Source organism: Leuresthes tenuis, unplaced genomic scaffold (assembly GCF_036924035.1).
Source record: "Leuresthes tenuis unplaced genomic scaffold, fLeuTen1.0.hap1 SCAF_13, whole genome shotgun sequence".
In the NCBI taxonomy this organism is placed as follows: Eukaryota; Metazoa; Chordata; class Actinopteri; order Atheriniformes; family Atherinopsidae; genus Leuresthes; species Leuresthes tenuis.
In genome coordinates this window covers 12,205,194-12,220,574 of record NW_027325367.1, presented here as the reverse complement: position 1 = coordinate 12,220,574, position 15,381 = coordinate 12,205,194, and the positions used below count along the sequence as shown (strand labels likewise).

The window sequence follows — 15,381 nt, the reverse complement described above, 5'->3', positions numbered from 1 at the left end:
CAAAATGGCCAAGGACCCACAACGGCCACGGAGAGAATCTAAACTCATTCATATCATTGATGATTCCTTTAAAACTCTCTCAGTCTAGGTTTCTTTTGAGGGTTTATATTTCTATAATGTGGTTCAAGAGGTTGTCATTTCGAGCTACAACTGTGAATATTTATATTTATTTATAAATGATATATTATTATAAATTATTATATAAATGATCTATTTATTCCAGAAAATGGGCTTGAGGGCCACTCAGGTGGAGCGTCACTACGAAAGTCTCTACTCTATCCTTAACTGACCTGTGCACACTTTCACTACAAAAGAGCTTTGTGCAACTGCCAACAATAGCTAGCACTGTCCGACAGCAGTCGTACGCCTCACATACAAGTTACCAGAGCGCATTACCGATGCACACCAGGAGACACAAACAGATCTCTGTCTTTGGCGTAGGTGACATTTCTGGCATGTAAGCATGGGCCATAAGTAGTCAGCCTTAATGCTAATTAGTTTCTTTGGTTTGACCATAGCTGACCTCTCTTTCAGGTGGAACTAATTGGGTCCTAGTCCCAGGCATAAGCTTATTATTCCATAATGATCTCCACTGACTTTCTCCTTATCCTTCGTTGCAACCTGGTGCGATATCACATAGATAATGGGACTGGATAGTGTAGTGGTATGATTGCCACTTTCCCTGTGGGAGACCTGGGTTCAAACCCCCTGCATGAAAGGTACTACCTCCAGTAGGGGTCCTTAGGCAAGACCCTCTTACCCTATCTGCCTACCTGTAAGTCGCTTTGGATAAAAGCATCTGTCAAATGCATAAACATATAATATTCAAAGTCGATTTACAAGTCGTTACTTGGTAAGTATCAGAGCTCTATGCTGATGTGGTATCAGTTATTGTAAAACTACATCCCTCAGACCTGAGGGCTATATTTAGATGTCCAGTAATCAGTGTGAAAGGTCTAAGCTACCCAGTCACTTGGGAACAGATGGGGACTCATTAGATCAGCTTTAAGGGCTTTAAATTATGCTTGGAAACCATTAGCAAGTCGCAAAAACTTAAAACCAACTTACCACCATGCAGACCAAAGACCTGATAAAGCTGTCAGGAAAACATATTCCTCAATTCTCACAGGTCAGTTCTTCTTGATTATATTTACTTCTTTGCTTTGGTAGTTTAAATTAAGATATTAGTGATGTTGTCTAATAATTACAGAAAGCTTAAACAGTAGCGATGTATGTAGTTGTATGAAACTCAATTAAAAACGTGCAAATTATTGTTTTTATTGTTTTTATCCTTGATATTATTGTTTTTATCCTTGAGAAAAACAATAATTAAAAGTTAAATGTGCGGTGGTCTATTACGACTACAACACATCACTTTAAAGGTCTAGAAAAGGGCTTTTTAGTTCTTGCTGTTTAGCACTGAATCTCCTCCAGGTCCTGTGAAGATGGGCGGTGACTCAGCCTCCTTGCTTTTGCACAGCCATATTTTGTAGGCCTTTTAGATACTGTTTATAATTATGCACAGCCTTAAAGGAACTTGTCACACCTGCGTCTGTAATTGCTCTGGCAGATTCTAAAGTAGCCAAGAGCACAAACATAGCAAAGAGGCAAAGCGTCTGTGATGACATCAGAATGGGAGAAAAGTTGGGTTTTTTTAAACTGTGCATCGGGGAGAAATGTAAATAAGCTCTTATCTTATTGGTATTTAATTTGTGTGTCAACCCTTGTTTAAAAAGACAAGAGCACTGCATTTATCCTGGAGTTGTCTTGAGGCCAGTGAAGTCAGCTTTACTGGCCAGTGAGAGTGGCTGCTGACTAATTAATCCTCTTTGCATTCTTCACTCCTGCAGCTCCACTTTGTGGTAGTTGTTGACTTCATTTCTAAAGTGTTCAGGTGGTGACCTACAATCCTGCCAGAAGGAGTTCAAACACTTTTGGTGGACGTATAACTTGCTCGGTTGGGATTTCTTTCCTTTTTTATCCTCATATGACTTATGTCTTTGTTTTCGTATCCGTTTGCAATTGCCGCGGAATGGAATCCGCAGAAGTGGATTGTGACAAACTGGCTGCTTTCATCCTTTGACAAAAGCAGCACAAGAGGAGAAGAGACACAAAATGTAAAACAGTACTGGTCAGTATTGTATTGATGCTAAACCAGGGTAGTTGTAGCCTGTTGTGCATGGACAAATTTAGATGTGGCATACTCTTGATGATTGAAATTAACGGTGCACAGGCTTAGGGCCATAACAAAGGGATTTTTCCTATGAGGGAATTTGTGTTTGATGCTCCCAAAACAACTCACAGTGCACGTTTGATCAAACTGCCACAATGACAGATGTGAAGAAAAATTAGGCTTTTAACTGTGAAGTTTTTTTCATATCCAGTCTGTCAAGTGTGGGTACATAATCTAAGTGAGAAAGAGGCTGCTGGCAGTGGGCTGCTTGAGGCTTGGACGGCAGCATGAAGAGCCAGAAGGACCTGGAGGAGTTTAACCCAGAGCATTAACCAGCTCAGGGCTAAATCTGGCCACCAGATAATTCACTTGAAAGCTGCCATTCTTCTGGCACCGACTGTGTCAACATGTGGAGCCAGTCAGGTGGCATCTTGAGAGTGTGCTACATAACCGCGTCTGTCAGCATGAATCTGGAACCTCAGATGGATGTAAACATGAAATATTGATCATTAATTTAATCTATCGTTGAAAGAAATTGTTACATTTCTTTGGATAGATCTTTATGAGTAGCTAAAATGACTTTCCATGGAGTCGTCCCACACAAAATGACAAAGATCCTTCAGAAATTTGAAATCATGACATATAACAATGGCTTTAGTGTGGAAAGAATAATAATTTTGTTGTGTGGCTTTAAGGTTGGTAGACTAAAAGCTCCAGAGAGTGTTTATCAGAAAGCAAATGAGACATTTATGACAAAAAGACCAATACATTTTTTTCTGTTATAACTACATATTTCACACATTAAATGCTATTGTTTGCTATGTGTTATTTTCTATGTTCTATTTGCTATTTGTGCATATTTAGTACCTAGCATAAAGTCTACAACATAGTGTTCATGTTTTGCGTTCATATCCACAAAATTAGTGTTTCCTAATCAAAGGGATGACAATTACATGTTACTGGGAGCCTTGTTTAATGTAAAGATCGAGGCTCATTAAAGTCTGTGTTTTTGTGGCGATGTATCATAGCACAGACATTCTGGGACATTTTGAAGTGTATTTACATTTACAACCTCCCAAAGACTTCACAGACTTTAAATCACAACTGTAACACCAATTTATATCAGATGGATAGAGTTCAAAAAGTTGAAATGAGTTTAAAAGATGTTAGATGGTATATTAATCATAATATAATTTAGTTTTCCTTAGGCATTAATCATTGGGTGTGCAGACTGTCATAACAGGAGAACATGTCAATCACAATGACATGATATTTAGAAAAACTAAATGAAAGCCTCGTCATGATCTGATTTCTCTCTTCTGTCTCCCTCTCCTTCATGTTCCAGCCTATTGCTTTCTCCTGAACTGAGACCAGCAGGTAATGTCAGCTGAGGTCATCGCCATGGTGACCTTTTCTGACACAACCCAGATCTCCCCCATGGAGCTGCATGAGCCTCCCTGCCTGAGCACTTCCCTGTCTCCAGGGCTCAGGCGGAAAAAGATGCTGTGGCAGAACGCAGTGAAACACATCATCATCCAGCAGGAGCTCAGCGCTCAGGTGATGATCAGTAGATTTGTTACATCCAGGATTGTTTCCATTGCTTTGTCTCCTTGTCTTTTATACATTCCTTTCCAAGATTATGTGGCTACTGTGTTCATGATAAGAAAAACTAACAAACTCATATTTGATTTGTCACTAGTGATCATTAACTGTGAACCACAGTGTGAAGACACTTCTTAATTTCTCCCTGGTTCCCTATTTTGACAGGTGGGTGTGGAACCAGCAAGCAAAATCTTTGTGACGGACACCTATATAGACGAAATCAACAGGCAAATCCGCAGCAAGGGCTCACGTGGGGTCACGAAACGTCGCTCGTCCACATTCAGAGTCCAGGCCCGTGGTTCCACAAGCACACATGGCAGCGGTCCGGCACAGGACTACACCAGTGATGCGGATTTCTTTGTGCACTGGGGTAAAACTATTCGTAGTGTTTACATACCCACCCTGAGACACACTTTCAAGTCACGTGATCTGGAAAAACTCTACCAGGAATACTCCTCTCACCAGAGACGCAATTCTCTAGCCGTCACCAATGTGATTGATGCGGTGGCCAAGCTGCATGTCTTGGTTCTGTACCTGGCACTGGCCCCGGACGCCATAACAGACACTCTGCATGGCTGCCTAACCGGCATTTTCATGGTTTTAGCTGGAGCACTGTGTGTCGGGGTGTTAACATGCAAAGACTCCATGTCCCCAGAGTGGCTTCACTTTGCTGGCCTCGTGAGCTGGTTTTCGCAGACCACACAGGTCCTGGGGGGACTGGGGTATGGATTAGAAAAAGACCCATCATGGTATGTTTTGTTCACACTTTTTGCAACATACACTCTGCTGCCATTGCCTCTGCTGTGGGCCATGTGTGCCGGCTCCCTCACCTCAATTCTGCATCTTCTGGTGGAGATAGGGCACTACAACAATGACACTGTGCTTTTTAAAAAGGTGAGAAAATCATCTGGCTTCCCTTTTATTATTTTGTGTCAGATCTTGAAATCATTCTGTTACCTTCTTACCTTACCTCTTACCTTACCTAAGTTTTACTTCTGATTTAATACTAAATCAAGCTTCCTTTTAATGGTTAACATTCCTTTATCCTACTACTTCATTGAAAACATTACTAGTTTCAAATATAAATTTGTGCTGTAAGTAGTCACCTCATTTGTAATTCTTGTTCTGTTTTCTTTATTTCATGACGTCAACATGAAATACATGTACACAAAGCCTGCCTTGTGACTTCTTTAGCACACATCAAACAAAGAATATGCCACTGCAACTCCACTATTTCGGACCAATCAGAGTAGACTGGTCTTTCTGGGAGGAGGGTGTTAAAGACACAGGAGCTAAAAGTGACAGAATGTGACATGAGGCGCCTCTGCAATGAGTAACGAAATGTCTTTATTGAACTTTGAACAATGTAAATCTATTTCTTTTTTATCCCTAAAATAAAAGAATGGGTTAGTTAATTAACATAATATAGGCTCCTTAATTTGACCAAAAACAATGTGCACCTGTCCATCATTCTGAGGCTTTACAAAACATGTAATGATGATAGTCTTTGTTCTGTTCTGCACCTTTGCTTTATATTTACATTTCCTATTTGTAACGCTCTTAAAGGTGCTATGTACAGCATTGAAAAACCTGGTTTCAGAGCGATAATTTTATTCTAACGTCACTTGAATATGACATATGACTCAACTCAATCATCTGACTATTTATTTATGACAGCACAGAGGTCTATTTCTTTCTTCCTGTCACATGAGCATTGAATCTCTTTGTGACAAAGTACATGTTTAGTTTTAATGTAACATACAGTACAGAACTAATATGCCACACCCTCTTCAGAAGTTGATGGTGCAGTTGAAACTACACCTTTGTGCATCCTCGCTTAAAGTAGATCCATCTGCAAGCCTCCTCACTTCTCTCTCCTCCAAGGTGCACTTCAGAAATGGAGACATCCTTAAAAGTCATTAACTGTAAAATGATTGCTGGCTCACAGGTAAGAGGACAGAGAACAGAGGAGACGGGGAGGCTGAAATCGGACAAATGAAATGAGCCTCTGAAGGCCTTTGGTTGTTAGACTTTTAACATCGAGAAAGGCTGACCAGCGATAACTCTGCCTTTACTCCTCTGTTTCGGGATGCTGTTTTAGTATTCCATTCTAGTTCTCCAGAAATGGTGTTGAATGCTGCACATAGCACCTTGAAGAGACTGAAGTTTCTTTAGTGAACAAAAATTTACAAGTCGTCTTTCTGCTGAGAACTCCAGACTGTACTTTGCCATCTCACTTTTACACTGTGTGTGACATCACTGTCTCAGTCACTTTCAGACTGGCTACCAAAACATAGAGCAGAGAGACATTAAATTCGCTGTATCTTCACATAGTAAATAGTTATTTGTCCCTATATAAAATTTCAAAATGTTTAAAAAATGTTTGTAAAGAACTTTTGAATTTTTCAACGGATCAGCATTTTGAACGTTTATTTTGCAGAGGAAGGCATGGTTATCCTGTCAAGCTCAAGGATTTTGCTCTCCGATGTTACATGACGTAATTTAGCGGATACTGCGCTACATTAAGAAACCATGGCATAAGCATTAAGTACTGAGTCTATTTAAGACAGAGTGCAAGTTGAAGAGATAAAGAAGTGCAAAGTAATGCGAGGTAGGCCTGTTAGGGTGTTAGAGTATTAGGAGAAGAGGTGTTCTCAGGAAAGATGTCTAGTGGTTTGTAAAGGTAGAGACGTACATCTCTGCTCTAATAGTGATTGATAGCTTGTTCAACCACTGCGGAACTACAGATGATAACCATCTGGACTGAGACTGCGTTGTGCATAGGGATAGCAGAGCCAGAGCACAATGTTCAAGAAAGAGCATGAGCCTGTATGAGCGAGTTTGAGCTTTGTGGTGAAAAAGATTTGTATTGGATTTTCCTGATCCATTGCCTGGGTTCACAAACTGAAATACAGTATGTGATTTTTAGTTGTTTTCTGCCACTGATTATCAATATATTACACAAAGGCATACCATACATATGAAGTTTCCCTTCTGACCTTTTTCTGACCCATGTGCTCTGGATTTTCTTGGTCCAAAAAGGATATGATAATAATAACAGTGTAAACTCTTTGGATGCAGGTGTTTGCCAAAGGCCTGCTGTATCTGGGTATGAACACAGCTGGCTTGTTCATCCATTACTTGACAGACCATGCCCAGAGACAGGTTTTCCTGGAGACGCGGCGCTGCATCGAGGGTCGTCTCAAACTAGAACAAGAGAACCAGAGACAGGTACGCTGAAGGCTGCCACTGTCCAGTTATATTGAGCTGGAGGAATTGTCGGGTGGTGATATAATCTCCCCACAGTCATCACCATCAGAAAATAACAAACATCTTTTTCAGTTTTTCTACAACCTCTTAAATGGTCAACAGTTATTCTGTTTATGCCAAGCTATCAATCCTAAATTTTTATTAATTTTTTTCTTAAAGTCTAAATACAAGTATAAATTCACATTATCCTGGTCATACAATTCACTGATTACCTGACTGTCACAGGAGCGCCTGGTGTTGTCAATCCTGCCTCGCTTTGTTGCCTTGGAAATGATTGCTGACATGAGCTCTTTGGAAGATGAACTCAATCCCCAGGAGTTTCACAAGATCTATATCCACCAGTACAAAAATGTCAGGTACACACACATTAGTATTTACAAGGCTTGTATTTGTGGCCTGTGTTGTTTTAAGCCCCTGAATCACCACATGGCCCCTCAAAATGTTCAAATATTAAGTAGAACAGATAGATATATAAGTGGGATTGTCTATTAAAACCCAAACTGTTTAGCATGAGTACAGACAGCGGTATGGACAGACTGACTGATGACTGCTGCTGACTTTACAGATTGAACAGACCTGCAGGTTTAGCTGAAGTGTGCAGGGTTGTGGAGTGTGGAAATGGACTGGATGGAAGAACAGTTGAGGCCAGGTTCAAAGCAGAGCTGGACTGAAAAAGCCAGCCATGTTCAGGGGAGATGGAGAGCAGGGCATGTGCAAATGCAGGGAAACATTGAAAGCTGAAAAGCAGCAGAAGTGAATAAGCTTAGATAAGATTCTCCAATCTGGAAGGATTGTTAATTGATTTGAGGTGCAGCTGACAAGGCTTTTCTCAGAATTAACACATCTCTCTAAGCTCCCGCAATCAAAGACACACAGACACAGGGAGGAGAGTATTACTCAGGAGGAGAGAGGATGTGAGTGTGACAGATGATGTCCTAGGCTCAGAGTTAATATTACCAGGCTGTTTTTAGAGGATCTTTGGGGAAAAAAGTTTCTCAAAGGTGTCGTCACTTTTGAATGGCATAATTTTGGAAGCTTCTTGCCTTTATGTTAAGAGGTCTGTGCGCAAAATTCCCCCCCCCCCACAATTTATTTTCTCTCTACAGCATCCTTTTTGCAGATATCAAAGGCTTCACTCAGTTGTCAATGAACCTTTCAGCCCAGGAGTTGGTTCGAACCCTCAATGAGCTCTTTGGACGCTTTGACCGTCTGGCTGAGGTGAGAACCCAAGCCTTTTATTTTCTAATAAATATGACAGATGATCCTTACAAAGCCTTCAGGAGATCATCAGATCTCTTATTTCATCTCTCATCACAGGACCACCACTGTTTGCGGATAAAGTTTCTGGGAGACTGTTACTATTGCGTGTCTGGGGTCCCTGAGCCACAGCGTGGCCATGCGCGTTACTGCGTGGAGATGGGCCTGGCTATGATCAGCACTATACGGTTAGTGCTGACTTGGCAGACAGCTGGAGGGCAGCAGCAGAATGATGTTGTTCGGTCAAAACAGTCAAAAATAGAAGCACGCCTTCCAACAATCTGGGAAAGTTTGATGCAAGTTTAGCTACAGAGCAAATTGCATTTGACCACTAAATTCTACCTCTATTACACATTAATAGGATTAAGAGGGGTAGGGTGTTGTAACATTTTAACATTGTCACATTCTCAACCCCAGACTGAAGCAACTAAAATTTGACATAAACATGAGGATCGGCATCCACTCCGGATCGGTCCTCTGCGGCGTGCTGGGCCTGCAGAAGTGGCAGTTTGATGTCTGGTCCTGGGATGTGGGCATCGCCAACATGCTGGAAGCCGGAGGTATACCGGGGTGAGTAGAGCAGGGAATCACCTGATGTGTTTGATCTGTGCTGCAAAAATGTGCCTCGCTGATTTCCAGGCTCTCCACGGCCAGGCTTTTTTAAGATCAAAGCAATTTGATTTCACATAATGAAAAGGTTATGGCAGTTTTGTCTTGTTCTCCATGTACTATACATTGAACTGGTGATGCAAGATTTTTAACTCCTGCATGGGATCAGAAGCTCTAAACTTGTGCTTATTTCATTTGATATTTTGACCTTCATTGAGGAAAGTTTATAATTGTATTTGGTCTCTCTAAACCATTCAGACGCATCCACATCTCAAAGGCGACACTGGATTGTCTAGAAGGTACCTACAAGACAGAGGATGGTCACGGGCGTGACAGGAATGAGTTTCTACGAAAACACAACATCGACACTTTCCTCATCTGCCCACCGGAGGAGAGGAACGAAGACCATGCCGAGCCTGCCAAAGTCCAGAAGAATGTTCGAACCTGGAACCCAGAGATCCCTTTTGGGCCTGTCATTGACATGAATAGTGTAAGTGCAGGGATACAAAACAGAGAGGAAGGTGCCATTTACATTATGTGCCTTGTGTGAAGCTTTCAGTCTTAATGCATATATGAAACAATTTACCTGCACGGACCTGTTCAATCATTCATGTTCTTCCCCTGCAGATCCTGGCCTCCTTTACTAACGGCTCACTGCCCAGCATATGGCAGTCAACCTCCAGAGAGGTTAACAAACGCATTAAACATGCTATTGAGGTTCGAAGCAGTGAACGCATGCGAAAGGAGCACATCACCCCTCTGTCTCTGGTGTTCAAAGACTCACACATTGAGGATAAGGTACGCCAGTATAGCTGCAGGTCAGAAAGAGTCCATAAAAGCAACATGTTTTAAGATTAGCAAAGACATCAATACACAAGGACACTGAAATGTCAGATTCCTTTTGGTTGGTCCAGTTCTCCCAGATAAGAGATGAAATGTTCAACTCCAACATGGTCTGTTCCTTCATCGTGCTCAACTTCCTCATGGCTGCCCAGACTGTCATCCCTGCACCCAGGTGGGAAGATGCAAGCGATCAACACTCAGACTTCATGCATTTTAAAACTCAGTTCAGTTCATATTTCAACCGCAGGAATTTCCAACACTATTCTTTTCGCTTTCCACCGTGTGTGGTAATGAACTTTTTTTCTACTTTGGTGCCATCTATAGGCAGTATCGAGAATGAAATTCAAACAGCAAGCAAGAAATAGGACACTTCTTTTTCTATCCACGTAAATGATCCAGAGATTACTGTGAGCAGTATATATATATATATATGTGCTGCTCACAGTAATCTGTATATATTTATATCTGTAGAAAAGATATATATGACGTAGAAAAGATCACAATGATATCAAACATGTATGACGAATGTAAAGCAAACTATATAATGGTCTAAACAACACACAGCACAACCAACATTAGGCTCAAATAGACTATAATTAATACAAAATGACCATGAAGAGATGGAAAATGACCACACAGCAGTGCTTATTCTGCAAAGGCTTTTTAAGATACACAAACATCTGGTCACACAGAACATCCATGAATTGTATCTTGAAGGATTTTGTGTTCACAGTGGGTTTCTGATCCTCAGTAAGATGAGTAGGAGACCCATCTGTGCCCAGGAGCTCATCATAATACATAATCGACACAAGCCTTCAAGTCACTTATTTTTAGAATGTCAGTCACACTCTCAATCTTTTCTTTGCCCGATGGGTGTTTTCCTTCATTTCCCCACGTCCTTACTGATCGTATCTTTGCTTGTCGTTCATCTGCAGGCAGTACCCTGCCGTCCTCCAGTTTTCAGTCTTTCTGATTCCCTACATGCTGCTGCTGCTAATCGCCCTCGCTGAGGAGTTCAGGTGGACTCCTGCGGCACTGCAGCACTTCTGCTGCTGGATCCATGAAAACAACAGCGCCCGTAACCTCCTCACCCTCACTGCCATTGTCATCAACTTTGGCTTGACCTCTACTGACATGGTGAGAGTGAGAACAACACAGTGACCGACTAAAAACTTTAACCACAACTTTTCTTTTTCGTCCATCTGCAGTTTTGCACCTGTTCTACTTTCCTTGTGTAACTTAACCTTGTAAACTAGGTCAGTGTCAGTCTGGCCAAGAGCAGTTATTTGCACATTCCCCCGTGAAAAGCATATAAAGTAAAGTTATACTCCCCTGCTTGTGCTTGAGCTTGAGATGACAGCAAACGGGCCATATCAACAACGAGAGCTAGCAACTTTGTGATAAGATGTCACATATGATTGTGAATATGTGAGAATCTGAACTGAATCTGTCGTGTTAACACCTACAATTCTTCATCTGTAGGGCCCTCATTCCTTTCTGGAGATTTATTGCAAATTTCAGCTCATTAATTAGGCCGTCTGCCATGAATTTTTACTGTTTTGGTTCACTGTCATTTCTTTTTCATTGTTGCTTTGTGGCAATATCAACAGTTTTCAAAGCTTTCAAACCCACTGAACACGATATGTTAAGCGTCTGACAGACTTTGCTACTGAAGTAATAATCACGAGTGCGAGTGTTAAACATCCTTAATGATAATGCGGTTGTTCTATGAAAAAAAGGTAAGTTGATGTTATCTTGCCACCAAAAATCAATTGTCAGACTGAACCAAAGAGAAGTTTCAGTGCGATCCGTTGGTTTCCGTAGCAAGGCAACGTTTTTACTAACTGTATGAACTGGACTAATTTGGATTTTAGTCAGTTTTGTATGAAGAAATTATTAAAATAAAACTTTCGGCCTATTTGAAAACCAGTAGGCTAACACCTTCCTGGGAGTGACCCTGATGAAGACCCAGTTGGGTCGAAATGTTTAGGTCAATTTTGATTTGTAATGCCCTACAAAATAAAGGCATTTTAGAATTTTTTTACAAACTCTACACTGTCCTTTGATAAATGATGAAGGCCACTTCCTTTTTTAGACTAACAATTAGTTTTTTATTGTTTGTTGGTTGGGTTTTTATAATTCAAAGTAAGAAGCTCTGCCTGAAGTTGAAAGAGAGCTTTTTTTTTTTATTGTTTGCAATGATTTTTTTATTCTAAAAATGGTTTGTTTACATCGCTGAAAGAAAAGAGAAACCTACCTGCCATATCAATCTAAAAATGTGGAAAATAAAGCAAAAAACAGCACATCTTAAACCTTTCATATTTCCAAAGAAGATTTCCATCTCTCAGGACTTGTTTTTGGGTGTCTTGCGCCATGTGTAGGTGTGGTGTGTCTTCACAGTCACAGGAGAGGCTGATACAGCGGAAATGATGAGCACAGGCTCCCGTTCACTCACAGTCTGCACTTACCCAGAGGTAAGGATGGAGAAGTTTACATTTCAGTTTTTAATCTTCTGCTGGTGTCTTGTAAATTCAGTCTGTTATAAAAGAATTAAGTCAGTCAAAGTCAAGTCATCTCTTTGTACCTTCAGATCTTTGTGTTGAGTGGCGTGGTTGCCATGGTGACGTGTGCTGTGTTTCTGCGACTAAACTCCCTGCTCAAGCTGGCGGTGTTGCTGGTGGTGGTGGCCGTGTACTCGTACATCATCCATCTAGCCTTTGTTACTCTTGCACGCCACGATATGCTGCACAGGTCGGTATATAATGCAGATTTAAAGATGAACAACTTATTAGTTGATGTTACTGTTGATTTTAGATTTTCATTTGTGTACAAATGAAGTTAGTAAATCTTAAAATGTTTCTATGTCATATTTACAGATACTTATACACAATAACTTGTATGACTTCATGTAATCACAGGTCTCACTATGTCAGGAGAAAAGGAATTTCCATCCTTCTGATGGCAATGTTCATCGTTGCTGTCTTCTACAATGGACGGCAGGTACTTAGGAATTTACTTTGTTTAGCTCGTAGTACCTGTCTCAGCAAATCTGCTGAGAGCCAAACTATTTGGATGGCTAATTGGAGTGTCACATGCTGGTGATGTTGCATCTTTCCGTCTATGTGCCTCAAGTGGGAGGCTACAGCCAGACTGGACTTCCTGTGGCGTCTGCAGGCCCAGCAAGAGGTGGAAGACATGAGGGAGCTGCGGGAACACAATGAGTGTTTGTTGCACAACATCCTGCCCGTGCATGTAGCGCAACATTTTCTGGAGCGGAGTAGAAATGATGAGGTACTGAAAACCCCTCGTCCCAGAGTCAGACTATCAGGTCAACATAGTTTCTGATGCTGCATTCTGTGACCTTTTGTTGCTTCTGAAATTATGTTTTGACATTCATTCAAAGGTCTGCATAGGCTGACATCATTATATCGCAAGTTAATGTAGCACTGAATCAAGCAGCTTGTTAATGAATCATGCAAAGAGGTTTAAAGGACACCCCCTCCTCGTCATGGTGTATGACACAACTGTTTTTTTATAGGAGCTTTACTCCCACTCCTATGATGAAGTGGGTGTTATGTTTGCCTCCATTGCTGGGTTCAACGAGTACTTTGAACAGAAAGAGATTAAACATGAAGGCGTGGACTGCCTTCGACTGCTCAATGAGATCATTGCCGGCTTCGACGAGGTGAGTGTGGGATTGAACGTTGAAGCATAGCTGCCTCTTGGGCTAATTATCATCATCATTACTGTCTATCTGAGAAGAAATAAATAATTCAAAGACATTGTGGTTCAGTCCATTAGGTGTGATGCATGATTTTTTTTACCCTCTCCTAACAAGTTGCTGGAGGAGTCATACTTCCACTATGTGGAGAAGATCAAGACTATCGGGAGCTGCTACATGGCTGCTTCTGGTTTAGCTCCTAAAAGACAGGTAGGAGATTTTCCTGTACAATTCCAATGTCCATGAAGAAGTAAAATAACACTGAAAATCCTATTTATTTTATTTTTCACTTTCATCTACATTTGCTGTACTTTTTTCAATTAAAAATGGTGTTTGATAGATTAGAAAATAACTACATTCAGTTTTTACTTGTAGCTTACAAAGCATACTGGGGTTTATTTTGTCCATAAGGTTGTACACGGTCTGCATCATTATACTTTCCCTTTTCTTGCCTCCATTCTTGGCACTGACACCCTTTGGCTGTATCAAACTCTTCATTGATCTTTTTCTCTTTCAGACATCGTTGGATGAGTGGAATCATCTGAGTGAGCTGGTTTTGTTTGCGTTAGCAATGCAGGAGACCTTGAAAGAGATTAACAGGCACTCTGCCCAAAACTTTGAGCTGCGTGTGGGTACGTGGCTGACCTCCACACACACACACACACACACACACACACACAGACAGACACAAGCAAAGCACCAGTGACTGTTTAATGTCTGACGTTGGAACCCTCCAGGTATTGCGCATGGGCCAGTGGTTGCAGGGGTAATCGGTGCCACCAAACCACAGTATGATATTTGGGGATCAACAGTGAACATGGCGAGTCGCATGGACACCACAGGTGTGAGCGGATGTATCCAGGTACCTGAGGCCACCCGCAGGATCCTGTCAGAGTGGGGTTTTGTCCTGGAGCTACGTGGAGAAATATTCATCAAGGGGGTGAGCTGAAGATAACTGAAGATAAAAAGCTTGGTATTTGGCCAGTGTTGCATTCCTGTTCAGAAAGAGGAAAAATTGGGGCATGAAATGCTGGTATTAATCCACTCTAACAACGCATGTTGTCGTATTGTAGGTAAGCGAGTGCCAGGGAAAAGTCCGCACATATTTCATCAGCACCAAGCGCAGCAAGAGGGCCAACGTTGGATCGGATGTGCGCCCAGGGGGGCGGTCAGGGGGACGCATGACGCTGGCTGGAGTGGTGTTTGGTCTCGTCCAGGCCAGACACAAAGAGAAGATAAGAGAGAACAATGGTAATTTTGGTATAACTCCCTGCAGCCTGCAGTGCTGAGAGCTGCAAGCAGACAACGTCGAGGTCCAGCAGCATTTTTCCTACAGGTTTACAGGTTGGATTCACTCCCACCAAAGCCCTTGTTCCTTATTCGTCCATGTCCTGCTCACTTCCCCAGATATCTCCAAAAAATAATATATGCCAGACAGCATACTGAGCAAATCACCCACTGGATCTCTCAAGTCATGGAGCAGTGGTTTAGAGTAGTGTGAAAAGGACCTGCCTGTCCTCTCATCTTGAGAGCCCTGTTTTCTTTCTATTTTCGAAATGCCATTTTACTGTTTAAAAAAAGCCAACAGGTCGTCTTGTTCGCTGGGACGATCCTCAGCAAGACGTCAGACCCACTGAGCCAAAACACTGAATACCTCGATGAAACAGCTCAAATGGCCTATGCAGCACTGACTAGTGTTTATACAGAATTGTCTTGCATCATTTTAGTGTTATTTACAGTTAAAGTTCCATTATCTATTAAGTGACTGCTGTTTATTTTCATTTTATACAGATTATACATTTTCAGCTATGTTTGAGTCTCATTGAGGCAGTATTTATCATCAGCTCTGGTGACATTCTTCTTCTTTGTTAACCAAAAGACTGTTGTTTTTTTATGTAATATTTCA

The 15,381-nt window shown here is 41.5% G+C and overlaps 1 protein-coding gene across 1 annotated transcript; it reads left to right on the top strand.

The window, feature by feature from the left end:
• The first annotated feature begins 3,574 nt into the window (after nt 1-3,574).
• LOC140266892 (adenylate cyclase type 8) lies at nt 3,575-15,337 on the top strand. Its single transcript, XM_072362018.1, has 20 exons — nt 3,575-3,730; nt 3,941-4,669; nt 6,857-7,006; nt 7,271-7,401; nt 8,152-8,263; nt 8,363-8,496; nt 8,720-8,872; nt 9,170-9,401; nt 9,539-9,709; nt 9,826-9,926; nt 10,690-10,891; nt 12,136-12,228; nt 12,345-12,505; nt 12,673-12,754; nt 12,887-13,045; nt 13,293-13,439; nt 13,593-13,685; nt 13,993-14,107; nt 14,213-14,415; nt 14,549-15,337. Exons 1-20 carry the CDS (start codon nt 3,575-3,577, stop codon nt 14,762-14,764), a joined length of 3,540 nt encoding a protein of 1,179 aa, XP_072218119.1. The 3' UTR covers nt 14,765-15,337.
• The last annotated feature ends 44 nt before the right edge of the window (nt 15,338-15,381 follow it).